The 24,822-nt window shown below is 27.6% G+C and overlaps 1 protein-coding gene across 1 annotated transcript in view; it reads left to right on the top strand.

The window, feature by feature from the left end:
• The window catches only part of LOC148226787 (uncharacterized), a 125,202-nt gene that overhangs the window by 37,855 nt on the left and 62,525 nt on the right, over positions 1–24,822 (top strand). Inside the window, exon 2 of the mRNA XM_088203445.1 lies at positions 20,211–20,288. Coding sequence (XP_088059571.1) covers positions 20,211–20,288 — 78 coding nt within the window. The remainder of the gene's footprint in view (positions 1–20,210; positions 20,289–24,822) is intronic.

The raw sequence follows: 24,822 nt of genomic DNA, 5'->3' as shown, positions 1-24,822 counted from the left end.
TTTGATAAAAATATTATTATCTTTATTGGAAAAACCATCAAAAAAGGTAAAATATGGCAAGAAACAGAATATATAGTATTATATTTTATTTAATAATTTATTCATTTTTATAAAAATAATAACAATATATAATATTTGAGTCTATAATATTATTATTTTTTAGTATCAATAACAGAGTACCATTTTTTTAATTTGTCACTGGGACGATTCAATCGGATCCCACGGCGTGATCGGTTCGGAATTTATATATCGGTTTTTAATCTGCTGAAGAAGCTGGGAGCTGGGCGATCACGTTTTAATTCGTCGTTAAAATGGCTCTACAAGTGTTGTTCACCCAGTGACACCTTGTGACCGGATCGGTACACTGCTTACCCCACTTCCTAGCACGACCCGAAGTCACGACTCTGTACCCAGGATGAGGCTACTGCCATATCATCATCATAAGCATGCTAAATGAATTCTGCAAAACCTTCGTCCGACACACGAGGGTTACGTCCATTAGAAAGTTGCGACACGTAGCGCGAGCGTTGTCAAAGCTCGCATCGCGGGAGCTTTTTCGCAATTAAGATGACTCTAAGTGATTTTCGTCAATTTTACCCTCGACGAACGTAAATCATACCACATACAACATACATACTTTATTCAGAGATTAGCAATCTCACGCCCAAGTAATACATCCAATGTAAAGACTCAATGCGACGTAGGGTGGACGAATGAAATGCTTATATCATTACCTTTTCAATGATTTATAATTGTATTTAAATACATGTAAAATATTACATTTTACTTAACTTAATTCATATGTGAAATTATACTCACGTGAAGAAAAGTTTTACTATTACTTTTTTTTATTATAAATTAATTTTATTGATTTCAGAATACAGTATAGTACATATTTATTTAATTTATGAATTTTATTTTATATTATGTATTGTAATAGTTTCTGTGCAAGTCAAAAAATTTGCCATAAACGTTCAGTTACTTTTAGATTAAAAATATACAAATTTTGTATTTGTATCTATTTTTTACATTCAAACGTAGAAGTTATGTATTTTGTTAAATTAAACAATTATTCATTAGATAGAATTGAATTTAATCTGTATAATACTATCGATCTTTTAACGATATAATTTTAAATCACATCCCTACATTGTTATTGCTATTAATTATAGTTTTGTTATTATGAGCACTAAATTGTTTCTTATTAGTTGTTAAGTATTTATTTGGTAATAAATTAATCTATTCGACATGGTTGTTTTAAAATATCATAAAACTCTAATGTTTCTAATTTACTTTAAATGCTTTTCTTTTATATTTATATTATAGTACAATATAAAATTAATTTATCCGTTTCGTAGTAAATGATACTTCAACGCAAAAGGCGAGATTATTGTGAGAATGCGCTAATAAAATAGAGTCCGCACCAAAACGCTCATGTTGTGTGCTATTGTTTTTTTATCATCGAGTTCATAGGTTATCATTTTTTAAGGCCGTATAAGGAGAACAATCATCGTAATGTGATTAGATTCGTTATTTATGACGCTTCGTGTAATTTTATCGCGAAACATATTTTAAAGCCGTATATTTTATTGCAATTCCTATGCCATTGCGCTTCGGTTAATTTATACGCTTGCGTCCCTTTTATCTTGAGGTCAAGTTTCTAAAGCATGGGAAAACTTTCGTATGGTGAAAAAGTATTAGAAAAAGCGTATTTATTGACCCGATTTCGCAACGTAGAAAAGTCTTTCACGTACGCATATAATTCCTCGAAGACCCATCGTTTCCGAATAACGTGGGACTTTGAATTAATGAAAGCTTCCAAGAACACGTCCATGATACATTTATTTTTTGCGAAGCGACCTTGTAACTACAACGTCGTAAATATTGGTCTTTGCGTAGGTAATTTTCGCGGTTCGATTCCGCGAAAAGTATATCGCACATTCCCAAAATTATTTCCAGATTCGAATCTCGATTCTTCTCAGTTTTTTCATAAGGTAATAACATGCAATTATGCCATGAAAGTTCTTCGCGCGATTCACTTTTCAATCAATCCAAGTACCACTTTCAGATGCTGCTGATTTATAACTGACGACACCTTGTGTCTGGAGCTGTTATTAAGTTTTATCGAAAAATTGAAAAAAAAATCAATTATCTTCTCAAATTTATTATAAGTAATATTAAAAAAATAACTTAGATACAGCTAGAATAGCCATATTATTTAATGTAATAAAAAGTTATAATAATTAATTATTTATTAGTCTTGTTTGACATTAAAATATAAATCAATTACGTATAATACTAATTTTTTTCTTTACGAGTGAATTCAGGAGATCACGTGTAAATCTTGCATGAATATTTTTTTCTACATCAATATAACCTTTTCAATCGATAGAAAAAGTGTGACTTCATGAATAGAAACGTGATTATCTGACTATAGCTATAATTATTTTTTTATCTATATAATTGCTTAAATATTACAGTATAAAGTTTAATAAATATTAGAGATATATTACAAAAAAATAGAGCGAAGTGTAACGAGTATATTTTTTTAGTCAATTAAAAGTAGAATGACTAGAAACTGTTTTAGATCAATATCACAATTGTTAATTAAAATATTTTCTATCTGAAATAGGCCCCTTTATTTACTCAACAAATATTTTATATATAAATTTTCACGTTAAATAATATTTTTTTTATAATAAAAAAAATATTTTATTATCTTATAACCAAAAATATCATATCAAAAATATAGTTTCGCTTGTATCCTTTTACTATGGATTACTCAGATTGGTCAGTTCTCACAATTATAATAAAAAAGCGTGTACAAGATTGACCTGTTTATCATGATTTATTTTCATATGTGACTCATGCGCTACGAATCTAAAATCGCTATACCTCAACGTTTTAATTTGGGAAACTCTGATCTGAATCACGACTTCGCGGAAGCGGTCCAATCAATCTGCATTATTCGAGTGCGTTTTGCGTACAAAACACATTGGCCAGATTGTTTTTTCGTTAATTGTTGTTCGGGCCGAAGAGTTTTGCCGACAACAGGGCCGGATCTGTGACTGTTGATTGATTTGTTGCCCAGATTCGGACTGTGCAGATTGGCCGAGTGCCGCCTCGAGTGTCGGCCCTTGATTGGCCGATAAATCTACCATTGCGTCTGCCACTTTGACAGCAACGAGCATCAATAACCTGACAGCGGCTGTCAAAACTTGTTGACGTCAACACACATTCGGAGTGAGTGTCTGAAGGGCTTGAAACGATTTTAAATTCAATTTCAGAGCCGAAAATTAACTGAAATAGCCGTTGGCTGACCCATAAATTTTGTGGTTTGATTTAAGAGATACCATTCTTGAAAACATTTTCAATGAGATCAACAGTTATTGTATTTCTTAAATTACTCTTGATTTATTTTATCAAGTTTATTAATCTTGAATTCAATCTGAAGCTCACTTTCCTGTAAAAAAACTGTTGTCTAAAAAGATAAAGTATGATTTGGTTTAAATTTATTTCAATAATACATTTTCATGGGAATAAAACGTAAAAAAATAATAATAGATATTGTAATATTACTATATTTGTACAATATGTATTTCTATAAGTATATAAGTGGCTAGCTCTAAAAAATTTAAATAAATATATTTTTGAAAGGTTTTGCCTTATTTATTAGTATTTTATTATAGTGAACATATAAAAATATATTTCGTCAACATTTCCGCCAAATTTTTTTAAAAAAGAGGCTACTGAATATTAAAAAAATATACTTTTTCATCAATCCAATATAAAAATTGTACAATAAAATATTTTTTTGCTTCCAAGGATAACCTTAGAAGATTATATTTATCAAATGCTTGTAACAATTCATTTTAGCAAACAGTTTATAATATTTGTCTAATTTTTATATTAAAAGCAATATTTTCATTATCATATTAGCAATATATAAAATATAACAAAAAATTAAAACATTGGTATCAGACATAATATTAAGACTAAGCGTATATTATTTTTAATTTTAGGTATAAATGCAAAAAAATGTTTTTTTATTACATTCTAGAAAAATGCTAAATTTTAATTTATGTGAATTATAATATAAATTTAGTCGATCGTAAATGCTTATATATATTAACCCTTAAATAATTACTTATTCTAGTTTTACTTATATTTGCATCTATGCTTCTTTAAGTGCCTATTAAAATATTTCATAATCTATATAAAAATTAAAAAACGTTAAATTTAATATTAATTGATTACATGACATTAAAATTGTTCAATCATACAATTAGTAAATATATTTTTATTTAAATGACTCATTGCTATTTTATATTAAATTATAGCTTATTGTACTATTAAATATATGTACATATTTATTTTAAGTCATGTAGTTATTAAAATATTTTTAACTTACAAAAAAATATTATTTATCGTAAATTAAATTTTATTCGAAATTCTAATTGCTATCTATTTTATAATTATTACTTACAAAATATTTATTAGTTTATTTAAAAATACACAAACATTTAATTTAACATATATTTTATATAGAAACATTAACTTTTTTTGATCATTGTCAAACTCATTTCGCAATATTTATTTTTTTAATATCATCCCATCTGATACGTTAAGTATAATATACATATACAATATTAATACAAAATAATTACAGTAGATCGTTTGATCGTAAATTGTTGTTATTAAATTTATCATAAAAGATAAAATACCAATTTTTTATCATTTTTTTCTTAAAATAAGTAGTGTTCTTAAAATATTAATTGTATATTTATAATAAATTCTAAATATTGAATATTATAAAAAAATGTATTATATGATCAAACATATTAATATAATTATAAATCATGAGCTTATTGTTTCAACCACCATTTAATATATTTGTTTCGTTATTCGAATATATAACAACTATAGTTTCCAAATAATAATTTAAAATAAATTTATTCACCTATCAAATAGTTAAAAATAAAATATTCGTATATATTCATAGTCATAAAAATATTAAAATATAGTTTAATTAATATACAGGTACATACACATAAATTAAAAAAACTTTGCGCTTTCCACTTTAAATCAGTATTTTATTTTTATTTTAATTATATATAATACTGAAGTATTTTACATTTATTTAAACTATTTAAATTATATTAATAAATACAGTTTAAATCGCTATATTACACTGTAAGATATTACTTACACTCTCTTCTCTTTTTCATCAATAGCATAAATTTATCCCTAAAGTGCTTCTTAAATTATTAAAATGTCTTAAAATTATATTTTAAATTTTTAAAATAGAAAATATACAATTTAGGTCTAGCATTAAATTGTTTTATTAATATTGCAATTTTTGAATTAACTTATCAAACCTTGTATTATAGATACATATATTTATAAAGCTATACTAGCAAACAATGTAAAAAAATAGTTTTTTTATTATAAAGTATTAAAAATTCCTACTGGTTGATTTATATGGTATTGTGAGGGTTACCCCAGTTGCGCAGTCAACGCTAAAGTCATTTAAACTAAACTTTTTAAGGTGAAAAGTGGAAATTACTACTCCTTCTGACAAAAGGCCTAGGTTAATATTACATAACACAATTTAGTAACTGAACAGACCATCCATTAGCATTCATGTTAAATGTTCGTAATGACTAGCAAAACAATATTTTTGTGCATAAAAAATGCATCAGACAATGCGTCTGATCAGCGTAAAAACCACTATTGTTATATATCTCTTTGCATTAACGATTTTCGATGTATGTTATTGAAGGCATATTTCGTTGGTTGAATATACAAGCGATGCAATTGGTCAACCGATTCTAGCATTTTAGTGATTTGCCGGAGACGTTTCATATCAAGTATATAAAATCCTTGACACTTTGCCATATAGCAGACTATCTTACGATTTGAGACGGTCAAATGCATTGAGAGGAAACGACGGCTAATCAGGGTTAAACCTCACACTGAGACCTAAGGACATCGCTTCTCCACCAGTTTTCTCACCAGCGTTCAGTTTACAACATATTTACAGCTCGGCAATATTTCGTTTAAGGCAAATTATACAGATTAATTGAATACATTTTTTTTAGCTTTTCGGTGCCTATTTTATCTGCAAATTCACATCCTCAAAATCCAAAAGAAATATTGCAATATACAATCAATTACGATTGTACTTGTTATCAAATGGCGATAAATCGTTACGATACATTGACACATTTTATAGTTTATTTAGATATATCGCCCTTTATTGATTCTGAAATTGGCTATTGAGAAAAAGCAGACTTTGAAGTTGTTGAATATTTAAAAACTTTAACAGGTATGCCTATAAAGTTCACCCAAAAGGACGACGAGTAATTAATGAACGATCCAGCGGCTACTGGATTTATTGTGCCGAATCGCTGTGCGAAACAATGTTACTTACAAAGATTTACACGGCTCTCATACGAATGGGAATGCTTTGAATATGCGATTTAACACACACACACACCAAAGTTTTCGTCGATTTATGCGCACATTTATAGGGTGGAAACATTCAGAAAATTCCGGAAGTTCAGTCGCATTTCGTCAGTCACGATTGGTTTACGGCATGAAAACAAGTGGAACAGCCGGCGGTGGGCTTTTATTGTGCCATTGCAAAAAAAGTATTCGACATCCACGGGGATAATCTGTTTTATGTAAATTTCGGAAACGCATTCCGCTTTTACAAGTCCGTCTCGAGCACATAACACTCTTATTTGGGTGGTTTTAATTAAATTTAAAACGGAAGAATACTTTATAAATAAGGGTTAAGTGAAGAAAGCGAGATTTAATCTTAAATTAATTTTCAAGCAACCTTTTAACCTCCTTGTGACGGGAATATAAATTAAATCATTAAAACAGTAGTGTGTGAATTTAAGGAATTCAATATAAAAATAATATTTTAATCCGTTAGTATATTTTTTTCATTTTATTTTAAAGTATAGTAAATCAAGTAAAGGTTGGTAAGTCATATTTTATTATTAATACTATATTTATTTACATTTTTTAGTAAATTATCGTCATGCATTTTTATGTAAGTATACTTTTATCAAAAATAAATTTATTGCTTATATGTTTTTAATTTAAAAAAAAGTGCAATTTATACAATTTTATTCAGACGAGTATAATTTTTATATAGTTTCTATGGCTTGGAGGGAATGTCAACAGTGAAAATACTAAATAACAATGGACCCAAAATGCCTGCCAGGATGGGTTTAGGACTCAATAGTTTGCTTTCCAATTTAATTATAAAAATTCTATTTTCAATGAATAATTTTAACCAATTCTGATGGGAATTTGTATTTTATAAGTTCAAATACCATCATAGTAGACTTGATCAAACGCGTTTTCTATACCCAAGAATACTGTTCCTGTTGACATTTTATTATTGAAGCCCGACTAGATGTGGTCCACGACTCTATGTAGTTGTTGGGTTGGGTTAGAATGTTCTGTTCTAAAACCAAACTGCTTATTGTGTAAAGAGTATTATTTTCGTCAGCTGTGCAATTGTTAATTGAAACATTAATATTTGAGCTCTGTTTTGTAATAATTGTTTTATTTTATATTTTGTGGCTGACTTTCATATTAAAGATTAGTTTGAAATATGATAATGAATCAAATCATAATACAACAATAATAACAAGTTTTTAGGCAAAGTGTTTTTAAAACGAAAAGTTTATTTATTAATTTTCCTGTATTTATTAAAAATCTATTTGTCATATTTTTTCAACCCAAAATACAATTCGACGTTACTATTTTTTTATTTGGTTATTAAAAAGTCTAATAATTTTGTCATTTTCAAATTATTTTTATAATTATAGCTACATATTAGACCAATACGATAGATCAGAGGTATTAGTCACTATCGACCTAAAAGTTCTAGGTTTGAATCTCATATGAACCTCGTGTCTGGAAGATCAGAATTAGTGACTAATATATCATTATAATTCCGATCGATTTAACTAGATTTTTCTAATCTCAGGGATGAGAATCGTGATGATTAATTCAAATCAAGCTAAGTACATATTTAGTGGTAATTTCTTTTAATAATGAGCTTCTTTAGCTCATAGAATATATTTAATATGTATTAAAAAAATGAACAATTTCCTGCTCATTGTATTATATATCTTGTCGTTTATAAATAATTCTAAATATACTGCTTAAGTTAATATTAAAATAAATTTTGAAATTTTTTTTTTTTATAGAATAATTGACTTTTTGGTAACGAATAAATAAATTATGCTATTCTTTTAAAAGCGTAAGATTTAAATTTTATTTTGTCTTAAACCAAACAATTAGATCAATCGAAAGAAAATATATCGATGGCATTACTCTATCGTCGAATCAAAACCTTCGAAATCGACGACATGATATATTGCAACGTGCTACCAGTCGAGAACGGTAGCCAATCAAAAGATTGACGCATTTAACCGGGACCAGTCGTATCGAAAATTGGTTCGCGGGCCACCTACCATCGCCCCATCGATCATGGTAACGGTTTCGTCACGAAGCCCGTGCAATTTTTCAACGTTTTCGCCACCGAAAGCTAATCGTCCCGCGTTAACTTTCAATTAAGCTCAGACCGAGTGTGTTATTACTGATTTGTCCGTCCGTCATCCATGCAACACGATTTGGGCATTTGTCAAGAAGTATGTGTGTGTATCTTTGCATGTGTTTCGTTGCCCTAGCTCGCGAAGACGTGCTCGGCCAACACCATCAATCACAAAATCGGCCTTAATTATTTTAATAAGTAAACAAAACCTGAAATCGTGTAATAAATTATCAAACCGCGAACTTTATCCGTTTCGTTTAAATTGGAAAATAAAATTAATATATGGAAAGGCGGACAAAAAAACATTAAACATGTACACAAAAAATGGGTATAAATATCCGTAGAGCATAAATCACGGTGGGTTTAACTTGAAATCAATAGAGGAACGTCTTTTTCAATTAATGTTTTAGAAAATTAATTACTCCTTTAAATCGTCGAGCTTATTCGCTTACTCAAAAGTTAACGTTATTAAATTTTAATGGACTGCACATTTATTGTTATAACCTATTTTATCTAATATTTAAACTTATTATTATAGTATGCATTCAAGAGTTTTTATGTTGAAGCAAGAGTATTTTTTATTATTATCTGATTCATTCACTTTTATGTCTTCAATATAAGAACCGCTCCTTTCGCAGAATTCAGTCGTAAGTCTTTATTCGTCCAAATTTGGTTGCGTTAAATCGATCACTTACGGCAGATAGCTTTATTCATCGCCTCCTGTTTAGGAAAAAGCCGCGCTTTATTCGCAGATTTATTTTATCGCCACCTGTGCTCGGTTTTAAATCTTAGCCCTTATCTTCGTTTCGATCTTGAACACAGGCCGATTTAAGCGTTATTCTCCTTATCTTCAAGCACCTCGGTTACCCTCGTTGTAACTAAGCGCGACTATAAAATAAACTTGCGGCCTCTCAATTCTGAGACTTTAACAAAGTCTGTAAGCGAGCCGTTTAATTAATTTAAATAAAAAAGAACCAAGAAAGAGTCTTACAGAATATCACGTAGACATATTTAGAATGCATTTGTGTCGCAGCCTCTTGCAATATAGATTTTTCTTCTGCTGTAGTAAATGGCGTCCAAATTAGGCGTCGGCTAACGTTCGTCAAACGACGCCCAATATGGCACGGGTGCTATCTCTTTACGATCTATGCGCAGATTTATCTGAGAGCATCGCGCACCGATGGCACATCAATCTAAAGCCGCTCGCCATACAACTTGAATGACAATCGGCTATTCAAGTGGACAATCTATGCACCTGAGCATCCTGTCAAAGCTCTGGGAATGCTCTGCGATCACATACCCATGCCGACAATTTTCATTCGTTTTACATATGGAAATTCATATGAAATCCATACATAAAGCAAAGGAGCGGCGTATTTGAAAAAATAATAATACATGATCTGTCTTAAGCGTCTCTTTCAATCAATCATACATAAAAATAAAAATTAGCTTAGCCAATAAAATATTCACATTTTTATAATATGGTTTAAAAGATTCTGTAGGATCTTGTACATCATACTATCAAACCGAAATATAAATTAAAATTTGATTTACAGAACATAATACTTTTGCATAATTCAATTTTTTTGATATTGATTCCAGCTTGTGTTTAGTTAATCTAAAACACTTCAATGCTTATTAAATATTTGATATAACAATCATTAAAATTATTAGATAATGAGGGATAACGATAATTTAAAATTAATAAGCTGTCAAGCTTCTTAACACTGTTGTCTATTCAGTGTTATAAAATCGTGAAAAATGTAGAAAAAATCACATAAACATTAGAAAGTATCTACAATAAAAAACATAGCTATAAAAATATAATTATTACTATACATAAATAGAAGGTGGTAACTTGAATTCATGGGTTGCTTCTTCGCATTTCTTTTACTGAATCACTTAGAATGGTAACTTGAACACCGAGGTATTCAAGTTTTCTTGTGAATTAGATAGATGTAGTGGTTTATTATTGCCATCTAAAACGGATTTTCTAACAGGTAAAAAGGAAGTATAAAAGGAAATGATAATAAATTGCTGAGAAACATCTTTTGTATACAATTAAAAAAAAATTGTTACTATAAAACAATATATTTGTTTAATTTTGATACTGCAAATTTCATGTTCAAAAATGGAATATATGCTATTTTATTTTCTATGTGCTGCAAAATTAGTTAATCTTTTAATAAAAATAAATATTAAGGGTCCATTTAGTCGCACAGTATAAAAGTAATAGATAAACCAATTTTACTTATAACTCTTTGTAAAAATATTGCCTAAATTCCATTACCTAAGCAACGTATAAATATGTAACTTATAAATTTTCGGTAAAAACTGCAATTTTTATTTAAGAAAATTTAAATCAGGTATTCTCTAAGTTAGCTAAAAATTTTGCAATTAATTTTTAAGAGAGCTCTATTAATTAAAAATTAAAATGTAATATTTATTTTCTTAAGAAAGCTCTAATTCAACCTGTTATTTTCTTCAGCATATTTTTGTATTATTGATTATTTTTTTATATTAAAATTGAAAAGGTAATTGTTTGCTAAAAATTTTGACATATTTCTGTATTATTGATTATTTTTTTAAGTGCGCTTAAACTAATAAATCGTAATTGATTTTTAAAAGGTAATTATTTGCCAAAAACTTGAAGATATTTTCACATTGATAATTATTAACTTTAATACAAATAAATTGGGTAATTGAAGTGTAATACTTATAAACCGTTATATTCATTAAAAATGTAGCTCTTAACCAAAAACCTTACATATTTTTTATAATTTATTAAATTATGAGGCAGACTTTTATTTATTAATTAATCAAAAAATGTTTTAAAATTGGCATATAATCCAATATGAATCTTTCCCTTCTTTAATTTTAATTTTCACCTTTACGGAAATTTACAGATGTATGATTTAAAAAACTAGACTACACGTGTAAATATGTTTATAGATTATGTTACAGTGTCTTAAAAGCTTATTATTATACAAAAAAGAAGAAGTATATTTACGATACACATCCTTCAAATTCAATAAATAAAGCCAGCACTCGATACTTGTACTATATATAAAATTATTGGCAATAAGATTTGATTGTATGTCGTAAATATCATAATTTAAGTTTCATTATATATTTATGTTTTTCATTAGTTAAGAAATAGAAAATATATCTAAATTTCTTGAGAAATTTTGACGTACGAAAAATATACAATATAATATATATTTTTATATAATATATCATTTTTTAGTTATTTTTTTACAACTATTTCGGTTATTAATACAGCATGTAAATTATATTTTAAGTAATAATTTTACTATTTTAAATTCCTAAAAATAATAAGATTTTGAAATTCTGACTTAAATATTTATTGCATGTTGAATTACCAGTCACTTGTAATTTGCAAAAAATGATTATTTTATGTATATAAAATTTCCATGAAAATTTTAATACGAATAACATAATAAAAGGAATACAAGGAATAATGATTTAATAATATAAACTGATCTTTGCATTCCTTATATTATGTTGATCGGCAAATGTTCAAAGAAGTCTAAACGAAATATTTTCTAATCATAATTTATAGAGTTGGTCGTAAAACTTATATTGTTAAACAATGTTTCTAAAGTGTTAATCAAAAATCCCTTTTGTAACTACTTGCTTTTAATGCAGCTATGAATTTAATGGATTTGTCGGATTACCTTTCCTAAATATAATAGTCGATCAAAAATACAATATTGTCAAATATTTTTTATGGAGTGTTTTCTTTTAACAATATTTGTGCCTTTTATCACTACCTGCTCTAACGTATCATTTGTTTGAAATTTCGGCTTTAATAAACCATATAATTTTTATTATAATTAAATAATTTTTATTCTATTTGTCTGAATTAAAAATAGAAAAATTATATTATTCATAATCTTCGTAAGCTTAAGATTAAAGCTGGACCTTACACGCCAGTCTGCGGGCCGCAAATCGTTCCCAGAAGTGTGGCTCCGGCCACCGGAGGGCGACGGTAATTGGTTGCAGGGCAAATATTGAACTTACCGTTCTGTTTGCTTTATTTTGTGTAATTGTACGGGCGTGTACCTTTAACGAGCCGATGCCACGCGATTAATTGTACCGGGGGGCATTTTTTGAAACTTTTGCCAGTTCGCTTTAACCATTGCTATTTATCGGCGGCTTTCGCGTGTTTAAGCTGTCACTTTACCCAATTTGGTGTTATTTCGTACGTGACGTCTTCATTCGGCGCTCTTTTCTTGCCGCGTTCACTATTCGAGCTTTTAATGAGACCCTGGCAAACGAACTGTTGACACGTTAAAATTATAAACTGCTTTATCAAAGTCGCCTCTGAAATTATGTTTTTTTCGGTAATCTGAAAAGCACATGCATACGTGTTAAAATTGTACTTTTCTTAATTTTCAGGGAAGCAAAAGCTTTTTGCAGTAATACAATTTTATATAATCACAAAAAATAACCATTACGAATTATTATAAACAAAATGATTTTAAATCGTCTAGTAATAGACATAGGCCCTAGGAAAACCATGATTTCGGGCCTAATGACAAAAATGGCAATTTATATATTTTTTAACAATGTAATATAATTTATTAAATAAATAATAATAGGTATGAGCTAACCCTTTCTATGCTATGAATAAAAATAAAAATTAGGCACCGTTGCGACATATTTTCTGAAATTTTATTTTATGCGAAATAATTTAATTAGGCATTAAAAAATATTAAAAATATCTACTCATAATATTACTTGTGTTTTCTTTACTGCTCAGTGTTGCCATTTAGTGAATTTCCAGTCCAGGTTAAAAGCTATAAAATCGTGCCGTAACGTTAAGAAAATAAATAATCTAGCATTTATACTACAACTTTTTATAATAATATCATAAAGTGAATGAGGAACATCTAAACCAAATTTTGACCAATAGAAGAGCGCAAAAAAAATTATCACTTCGCAGAAGTCAACTCGTTACCGAGCGTTCCCACTGCAACGGCACCGACACGATTTTATTGCTTTTGACGTGAATTTTTGCCTTCTGAGAAGTGATAATTGTTTTTGCGCTCTCCTATTGACCAAAATCTGGTTTAAATATACTTTGATCAGCCATCTTGTATTAAAAGTGCATAGTGATATCGGTAAGGATAGCTATCATAATTTTAAAATATAGTTTAATTTCGAAATGCAGACAAACAATGGAGCAATATATGAGATGCGATGTATATCTGTATATATTCTTCTGCTTATTTTCCCCTGAGAGACTTATTGACTTAGTTTGTATTTTGGACTCGTCCTAATAATAGTTCTACAATTAAAATTAATTTTAGAACTTTCATTAGGTTAGGTTTAAACAGGAAATTGAGCTTCAGACATTTTAGAGCAGCATGATTTCAAATTCTGATATGAAATATTATTTTAATTTGGCAAAATGCATGTTTAATTAACGGTCAATTTTCATTACATTATAGTTTTTCTAAGGCTGCTTATAAAATGACAATATTTTATATTTATTATTTATATAGCATTTATATAAAAACACAAATTATTTGCTATTGCTTTAATAATATAATTATTCTTAAAATATTGATCCTTGCATTTTGATTTTTTTGTTAAACGGCTTAAGCGAAATGTTTGCTAATCGGTCATAAAACTGATATTGGCAAATTATATTTTCAGCATAATAATCGGTAATCCCCGTCACTTTTTTTACTACCTGCTTTGAATGCCGCTGATTTAAACCACTATTTTTTTTAAATTATGGCGGCTGTAAACCATTTTAAAATATTCGTATAAATAGTGTTGATATCCAAGAAATAATAATTTAAATTATTATAAACTCTAAAAATTTCTCGTAAAATAAAAAATTATCATTTTCAATTTTTTATTTAAAAATTCTCAAAAAATAATTCTTTAAAAAAAATAATTTGGGCTAGATAATTTGACTGAATTTTATATTTTTAATTTTAATCAATAACGTCTGTTCCTTCATTCACTACCTGCTATGAATGCAACTGAGATTGTCGCATAGTTCAACCTCTATTTATTTTAATAACAACAGCGATTATAAACCATTATAAAATGCTGTGAATTAGGCAGTTTTAAACCACTACATGTTTTTAAAAATATAATTTTAACAAACAAAATGTTATTCTTATATATTATTATAAAGTATTTTTGAGAAACCTTTAAATTGTTCTAATCATTTTGGATTTTTTTTTCATTAAAAATATTTGAGAAAGTAAACACTAAGAAATGCTTTAAAAAGTTTAAAATATAACTAGCTATTGTAACATATACTATTAAAAATACAATATAAAGTGAAATGTTAAAATTAAGCATTAGAAAACATTTTTGAAAGACATTTAGACGATCTACTTAAAATATAATTTAATAAAAAAAATCAGTAATACTAGTCATTTGCTCACGAGATTAGAAAAAAAATGTAATAAATTGTTGATAAGAAATACAATAAATATTATTTTTAAGATATGTTCAAAAGATTTTAAGCCTACGACTTTAATACATTATGTTATAATATATTTGACTAATAGGATGATCAGTGGTATACATTTGTGACTAATACCTGAAAGGACCTGAGTTCTTGAATCCAATATGAATATTGGTGTTATTCAATTTTTATCGTATCTGGGATATTAAAATATTTATTATATAATTAAAATTCGGACTAATCAGCACAGATTAAGTTTGCCACAGAAAAATAAAAATATAAAAGTCAAACTCGATAGTAACATTTATTGATTGTAAGCTATTGATTTAGGTTTTGTGTCTCACTGTTGTTGTGTTTATCCCGTTATAATGCATTGGGTCAACGCTTGTCATGCTACAATAGAAAGCTTACAATAAATAAAAAATGTAAAAGTGTATCATAGTTTGCTTAAATCAAAAAAATTTACATGTACTATATTAGATGTACATTAGAGATACTGCTGTAATGACATTTAACAAGAAAAAGCAGTACAAGTTTTTTCTATTTTAACATAGTAAATAAATAATAGTAAAGTAGAAAATAACATAATCTCATTCAATCACATTCGACCAAAGTGTAATCGACATGCAAATCAAGTCCGCTTGTCAGCTGCAGTGCATACGATTCGATACGCTTTTTTGGGACGCTATCATGCGGTGAGCCTTCGTGTCGCGTATATTTGGCACGCATTTTAACTTGTTATTTTACTTATTGAGTTATTACTGTAAAAAACGTACTATATATTTTAAAATTATACGGCAATATTCGTTTTGAATTTGCTCTTGATTTTTTTTGGACCACCATATTTTGCGTTGGCAGAATATGAAACGTTGTGCAATTTTAAAATTATCATACAATGTCGTTATCGTGTATGATAAGTGCAATATTCAGAAGAAAAAACACTTGCGTTCGCAACGATAATAATGTGTATGATTATATACATATTTTTGTGAATATAGTAATTTATTTTTGCCATTTAAGGGCAATTTAGGTTGAAAGGAAAATTAATATCACATGAACAGAAGTGAGCCATATGTTGATTATGTAATTATTATATTAAGATGACATCATTGATTTTGTTTATTTTTTATCCCTTATAGAAATAAAATGTCTGCTATTATTCAAAACTATACCACGGTTTATATTAATGTGAAATAGTTATGTCACTGACATCTAATGATTAAAAATATTTTATAAAATAAACAAAAATATAAGTGTGGGTTAATTTATTACAATTCAATGAGCTACATTAAAATTACAAATTAAATTCAACTCTTTCGAAAATTGAATTAAATTCAAGGAGCCAAGGGACCTCCCCACGAGGCTCAATAAACGACAACCGATACGAATCGTTTATTAAATGCACGCGATATTTGTATGCGTGTATGGGCCAATGTTTCATCGGATCCCGTCGATCGAATTTTTATTCACAACCATTATATGGCATTAAGTGCTCAATAAAACCAACAATTTTATATCGCATGCCATCCTACGGGATTTCAACTTTACGCCGAAAAACCCTTTGTTATTCACGCGACGAATTCGACAGTAAAAGTACGCCTTCAAAGCCAAGAATTTACATATATTTTTATATGTACAGTTAAATACAAGACAATTGACAGTAAAATCGCAATAAGGTGTGGCCACATATATAAAAAAAATGTATTTAAAATATAATAAAATTAGTCTTGAAAGTGAATGACAAAATAATTTTGAAGTACTGATGTTATTTTAGTGATTATAAAAGCTTTTGAGTGAGCTTAAGCAAAATCACTTTTTGGTGTAAAAATTATATTAATAGCATTAAGTTATATATACTTTGCTTATAACATTATAATTTAATGATCTCTTAAATACCAAGTAGTCATAAAAAAGCTTTGATGAAACCTTGAAAAGTAATATTGAACTGTGTCTGAAAAGCTTTCCATAATTTGTGTGAATTTCTGAAATAAAAGTGTACGTAGATGATCTTATAAACAATTTGTTCATGAACTAAATAATAAATGAAAAATCAGACAATTATATACTATTGTAACTAAACTGCATTTTAAAGATAAAAAAACATATTTTGGTTTCTTTTCTTGATTATTATAGGGATAATTAATAAAGACCATTGCTATATTTATTAATATTTTTTTTAATATGAATAAAAAAGTACAGTACTGATTAAATTTTTTTAACAAATTAAGAAAAACAGTACATATGTTGAGAATTAAAAAAAAAATTTTAATTCTTTAAAAATAAAAAACATTTTCCTAACAAAAATTTTTATTTTCATTTTTTTTCGGGTGCACGTCAGATACGATGTTCAAATATTTGGAGTTTTTTTCCTATTTGACCATTGTATTTATGTCTTCTGATTATTGTAGAGAATCCAATTTTTATTGCAGATAATGATTATCTTTGATGATTGAGAACCTACTTATTAAGAACCGATTTAAAAACGTGCTGGTTTTGCTTTTCGGTCTGTGTGCTCTGTACTTCTTTATTAATTTTTATCTTGCGGTATTATGCCATTCAAATGTGATTCAGTAAAAAATACTGTATTGTAGATTAGCTTTAAAAATGTTTTATCATCTTTCTTTATTAACAGCAGAAAAATTGATTTTTTTCGCCAGTATAAAATTTGTTATAAGCGATCAGAGCATTAAAATTAGGAGTCTGCTGTTGATAAAAAAAGCAAAGCTTACAATTATTATAAAATATATTAAAAAGAAAGATTATAAAAGTTTTTTGCGATAAAGAAACATTTTTAAAGTTTACAGTTCTCTGACTAATAGTACCTTCACCAAATCCAAAATTGCTATTTCTCGTAGTCTGCGCTGCATTGTATTTTAATTTATACAAAAACATAATAATAAAATATATATATTTTTCTACTCTAATGCGTTAAGCAAATATTAAGCAAATCATATAAAAAATATGTTTTGTTTGCAATTAAGTTAAAAGAAAAATACGTTTTTTATAAAAAAAAATAAAAAACACTTATTCTAATTATGGTGACAATTAGCTACTTTATATCATACGTAAAGCTCAACATATGCAAAAAATTATTTTTTTTCCAAAAAAAAAATTCGTTTTAATATATAAATTTCTAATATTAATAATTTCTTATTTTTACTTTTCCGGGAATATTTTTTTAGTGTTTTCAAAATCTGATATCTATCTTAACTTCTCAAATTGTATCTTTTATTAGAATTTTTATATTATTATTAAAAAAATACGTATTTCTGTATGTTATAAATTTTAGAGTTAATTTGTATTTCTTAGTGAAATTATATTTTACTAGTAAAAATATAATTTCACTATCGCTGCTAGTGAAAATGTATCTAATAGTTGATTTATAATTTTACTAAGCTATATCATAGAAACTGTATTGTTACATGTGCATTTGGAACATTTTGGCCTTAACAAATAATATGTAGCTCAACCGTCCTTTAAATTTGATAGCTGCGAAACATCCATTAGCTGTTTAAACCCAAACCTAATCTAAATAAATCGACCCAATGGACATTTAAAAATCATACATGATTTTAGAACTTTCATTAGGTCGATTCGTTTAGGTTAGGTTTATGTTTAAACATTTGAGTTACAAACTATATTTATCAGGGTGGTAGTGGTTTTATAGTTTTTATTTTAAAGAACGTTAATAAAATTTTATTGTCCATGTATTGGTTAGAAAAATAATTTATAATTTTAAGACAATATATTTTTAGTATTTAAATAAGCATAAACACATTTTACTTAATTAAAGCATGCAAATGGACACGTGACGCTTGTCAAATAACATTTTAGAATAGCATATAATGTCACTAGAAGCTGTCACATATATCTATCGGTAAAAATATATTTTGATATGATTTCACTGAAAATATATTTTCATCTATAATACACATTCACTGTAACATATATTTATTTTTTAATAAAAATCTGACTATTATGAATCGACAAGTTTCCTTAATGCATCATGGTTACCATTAAACAAATAATATTTATATAATTAAACATTTGAAAATTAATCAGTAATGGTGCACATCCACCACACATTTTTTCCAGCTCCTCACAGCTACCGCCGAAAATATCGCTGTGTTTGGTAAGCTCGTTGAATGCAATAGTTAAGCAAGGTTCCATACTACGCTTTATATTATACATAGTTATATATTAATACTGGTACTTAAACTGAATTAATTTAGAATTAAACATATGTATTTTTAATATTATTTAAGCAGTTAAAAATTTAGTTAACTATAAAAAATTAACTAAACTAACTAAAACTTTTTTGTTTTGAATATCAGCCACTGAATGGTTATTTGATTCTAGATTTAAAATCATCTAAAACATAATTTATATTATAATTGTTAATCGAAGTTTAATAATTTTAAAAAAATATCAGATTTTCAATACCATTTATGAATACAACGAATTTTGAATATCTGATATATACTTTCTTTTGTTAACTTTTTTATTGTTATTATTAAATCATATTAGAGTTTATTTATTACATTATCTACAAATTTATATTATTAAAAGGTAAAGTCGCTTCTGTATTATTATACATTATTGGTATTTTGTATTCAGTATGAATCCGAATGGGCACGATTCGCCGCGGTTCATGAGCTATGCTAAAAATAAAAAATATAATATCAGATTTATTACCCGTTCATGTTTGTTTATTTGTTTTCTCTTCTATTATGTTGTTGTATTATATATATATACACTGTACATTTTTTTCTGCAATTATAATTGCACCGCTTTCAAAGCGCAATCGCTCTCCATGTATGGAATTATATCCTTTGATTTTTCTTAGAAAACACCACGCGGCATCATAATAAAACATGAATAGTTAGACGTAATTAAACGAATCCAAAGATAATCATTGAACCGTACCAATAATCTTTTCAAGATTAATTGAGAGCTACGGGAATGTTTTAATTAACGGAACATCTATATATCCAGACATAATAGCTCACGAACAAAACCCGTGACGAGATGAGAGCCCGTAATTAAAATACACGATTTGTGCCGATGTAAATTATTAATTTGATACGTTTAATAATATTTTTCACGGGCGGGCTTCGATAATTTATTATATCATATGGACGCAAAAAATGATATTATTATGTTTTGTTACAGATGAACCAGCAGTGTAAAGTTTGCGGGGAACCAGCCGCTGGCTTTCACTTTGGAGCTTTCACCTGCGAAGGATGCAAGGTATTTACGCGTTTAATATTCAAAATATAGGACTATTTTTTACTACGGGTATTTTTAATTAAAATAATAGCTTTGCTATGTATATTTATATGACGTTATGTAATGTGAACCGAGCGTTTGCCTTATACGGTTCGTTGAAATGATATATAAACATAGGTGGCAATATATTTTGATTTCCTTTTCCTATAAAATCTATTCTCGACAAATTATATATTAAATTTATTTAAAAGCTTATATTTAAGACTACTAAAATAATATTTTAGTGAGATATAAATTTATTATCTTTTAACAAAGACTTGTCTTACAAAATCTGTGTGCACATTTTTTAATATCTAGTAATTTTTCTGATTAAAATACCAACATATTTCTTGTTACGATCGATTAAAACTAATATAAAATGTAGATTAGATTTAATATAAGCAATTAAAACGAATGAAAACAGTCTGAGAACGATGTTTAAAATCGGATCACACTATGTGCACGTATCCGCCGGGCATAATGTGTAATAAGTACACACCAAGATCGTAGAGGAAGTCGTCTCCGGTCGATTTTGTTAGGTTTAATTAAACCTAGCGCCATAACAATTTTAATCCAGATCGCAGATAATGAAGACGAATGCGTTGCGGAAAGCGATTGTCGTTTGTGCGGCATTTTTGTCGCGCCGACGTTTTCTTTATTGTCGAGTATGTCACGCGCTTCGAATTTATGGCATTTTTTCTATCATTAAACACCGATAGAATTCGTGATGGAGTCGGCTTTTCGATTTAATAAATGATGTCGATTTAAACTATCATTAAAACCGTTGAATTAAATTAATAATCATAAATTGATATACTTTAGGCAGTTATAGTGTTAATGAATCAAAGTGCCAATTTCCCTAGTTGCTAGCTTATAATTTTTTTATTATGTTATACTCCTAAACTATTATTTTACATGTAGTCTAAATAAAGCTCAAGCTTTATATATTTATAACCCATGAAAAAACATAATTTAATCATAACACGCGTTTAGAACACAAGTAGTTAAATTAACTCTATAAAGGTTTTTTTAATTAGCGATAAAATATACTAGTATGTTACAATTTATGTGCTATGCAAATAATTTTAGTTTATGTCTTCTTCACTTTTTTTTATCAAGTTAGTATAGTATTTTTAAGCCCAACTTTAAGGTTTAATCGTGTTGTGTGTGATCGCGCATTTTCGTGCCCAGATTTAACTTTTGCGATTGCCTAGAACGGAAATATGACTTCGCAGTTTTTTGTGTACTTTGTTTAACTTCTTGACAATAAATTTCTGCTATGAAAATTTTACAAGGATTACAAAAATTGTGGTGGATCTGAGAGTTATGAGTTGTTTTTGCGATTGTGCCTTATCAACCTAAATAGTCGATCGGCACGTGCGCTTGTTTAATGTCTTTTTCTTCTGCAGATTGCAAAGAAATAAAAAAAACTACTGCAAGTAAAATACTCTTAAAGGGTGGTCCTGGCAGTATTTTGTTAATATATATTTTATTTCGTATTTTTAACGCACATATACTTATTATTAAAAAAATAGAATGTATCAAATATAATCTTAATGATTTATATACTTATATGAATAAGTTATTTAAGAAAGCTATTATTATCAGTAAAAATTAAAAATAAATAAAACCTAGTTTGATAAAATTAACTAATATTTATAAAAAAATATTAGCAGAATAATATTATTGCAAGAAATGCAGTAACTGCTTATCACAGAAAAATAAAAAATAGTATTTGTAGATCTTAATAACCCAAAAATTACTTACACTAACAAATAATTATTCAAAAATACAAATAAGTGTAACACGTTACAGATAAATGACTTTTAAAATGTTGAACGCCATTTTTAAAAAAATATTTAAAGTTTGTTTTTGCTAACGTTAAAAGATTCTTGGGGGAATGAAAAGTAATCAAAATTTTTGTTTCCCTGCAGAAAACATTTATTTAAATACTAATTAAAAAAAAATTCATCATTTCAATGACCTTTTGACAACGTTTCAATTCCTTTTTTGCAGAACTCTTTCAATTAAAAAAAAAACTTATATAATTTTTTTAATTTTATTTTTCCAACATTTTAATTTTATTTTTCCGTAACGAATGTTCTATTGACCTTAATATATGGTAATCAGATAGTGCGAGATCTAATGAATATGGGGAATGGGGTAAAACTTTCAACTCAACCTCCCTTATTTTTTCTTGAGTCAATTTTGCAGCATGAAACCTTGCGTTGTCATTATGCAAAATTTTTGGCTTATTATTGATCAAAATAGATTGTTTCTTTTAAAGGTCATGTTTCAATCGTTCGAGTTGTTCACAATACACAATCGCTGTAGCGGTTTCTCTAGGTTAAAGCAACTCGTAGTGTATCACTCCAGAAAATCCCGTCATACACAAAGAAAGTCCTTCTTTATTGTTAGGGGTGGTCGAGGGGTCGGAACGGGTACTTGCTCGGAAGAAAGCTTTTTTGTATAGGATCAATGTATTGCACATACTTCTCATCTTCAGTTACAAATACGTAGTAAAAATAGGACAACTGCAAAACGGGATAAGGAATGCACATATGGTTCTAGCGCTGCCGATAATTAATGCATGATGCAAATTCCTTGTTTATGGTCCTATTTCAAATGGCGTAGATGATCCTGGACTGTAGACCATGGACAGCCAATCTTTGTCGATAATTTTTTTATGGTCTGACGAAGATCTGACTTCATCATTGATTTCAGGACATCATCGCCTAATTTTTGAGGTCGTCCTTTTCGAGCAATGTCCTTGAAGTCCTTATTTATATTTTTTTTTTCAAAATAATGATGATACTTGTTAAGTTAAGTTAAATCAATTAGTTGGGCAAATTGGTCGGAGCAGCTTAAATTGAGACCTGTGCAGACCATATGTGACAATAGAAAAATTAGACAAATCATATATTTAACAGCTGTTTGAGGCCTACTTTTTTATAAAACATTTATTTGTATATACAGCTAAAATACTAATCGCCCCCTCTTCCTCATCAAGCTTACAAAAAGCTTAATTGAGTAGACCCTTCGCTGAAAATGCAATAAATTGTATTCCATCGTTTCTAGCAAAGAAACACTAGGATACAAATATAATTTAGACCCATAAACTCTCTTGAAGAGATATTAAGAATTTCCATCAGCTAAAAGAAATTTGCTTTAGAAATTGATCAAAACTTTTTGATAAATTAAAACCCGCAAAAAATATATATCATATACAGTTTGCTTTTATATTATTACAAGATATATTTTACACAGTAAAAATTTTTTTTATTGATTTTATTTATTACAATTAAGGTTCAAATTAAATAATAATAATAATTAAAATATTATAAAATGATTTTATTTTAATAAATATTATTAAAATTTTGCCAAATGTTTGATTACCGGTCACTTTTCATCAGATAATATTATTTTTTTATACTTTTTATAAAATGGCAATATATTATATTTATGTTTTATATATTATATAATTCATATAAAAACATTAACTTTTATTTAATTCACCGGCGAAAAAATTCTAGTCAAAACATGATTAATACGACAATCGTTTGAAAAAGTGGAAACGAAATGTTTGTTAATCGTAATTTATAAGTCAGTCATAAAAATATATTGTCAAACAATATTTTTGTGTAATCGGTAATCACTGTCTTTCTTTTCACTACCTCCTCTGAATGCAAATTTATTGAAATCAAACCACTATTTTTCTTAAAAAATACCGCAGCTATAAAGCAAAGTATAAAATATTTATATAAAAAAAAATGTTTAATAAAAATTTTTGAGAACCCTTGAAATTCCTTAAAAAATTAAAAATGCTGCATTTTTTAAATTTTTTGATAAATAAATTTCGAAAAGAAGCAAATTGAACTATTATTTTCTTCCAAAAATTTTACATAATTTTTTATATCAGTAGAGTTAATCAGTGATCCCTGCCCCTTTCTTCACTAACTGCTTTAATATTCATGATTTGCACTTAAAAAATGTTTAGTTTTCTGAAAATTCGTGACCATTGCTGGTACATTACTTCTGAATTAATAAATTTTAACTTTGCAACGAATTCTGGCATTTACGTATTTTTAATGTAGGGTCTTTTTTAAAAATATGGATTTAGATATTAAATTAGAACAAATATATAAATTCTTATTTTTTTCAAGTTTATGGTTTATTAAATAATAAAATCACTTTTTTTACAAAAAAATTAAATCACATTTTGATAAAAACAATCAAATAGAAAGCTTCTGTATTTAAAACACGTTTATTACTTTGTTAATATGTGAAAAATAAATCTAAATTATTGTTTTATTCTCAGAATATTATAGAAATCATAAAGAAAAAATCTATAATAACAAAAACTCAATGATGTATTAGTTGAAGGTACTTTTGAACAACACGATCGACCTCAATTCGACCTTCCTACGGTCATCCTGATTGACAGAGAATACTTGCTCCGATCGATGTCGTCATCTTCATCCAACGATTTTGATTCATATCCTTGACTCACAATACA

The sequence above is a fragment of the Plectrocnemia conspersa genome, unplaced genomic scaffold, assembly GCF_051122295.1.
Source record: "Plectrocnemia conspersa isolate PC_06_02 unplaced genomic scaffold, ASM5112229v1 ptg000014l, whole genome shotgun sequence".
NCBI lineage: Eukaryota > Metazoa > Arthropoda > Insecta > Trichoptera > Polycentropodidae > Plectrocnemia > Plectrocnemia conspersa.
The sequence above is the reverse complement of the archived record's forward strand: the minus strand, read 5'-3'. Positions and strand labels throughout refer to the sequence as shown.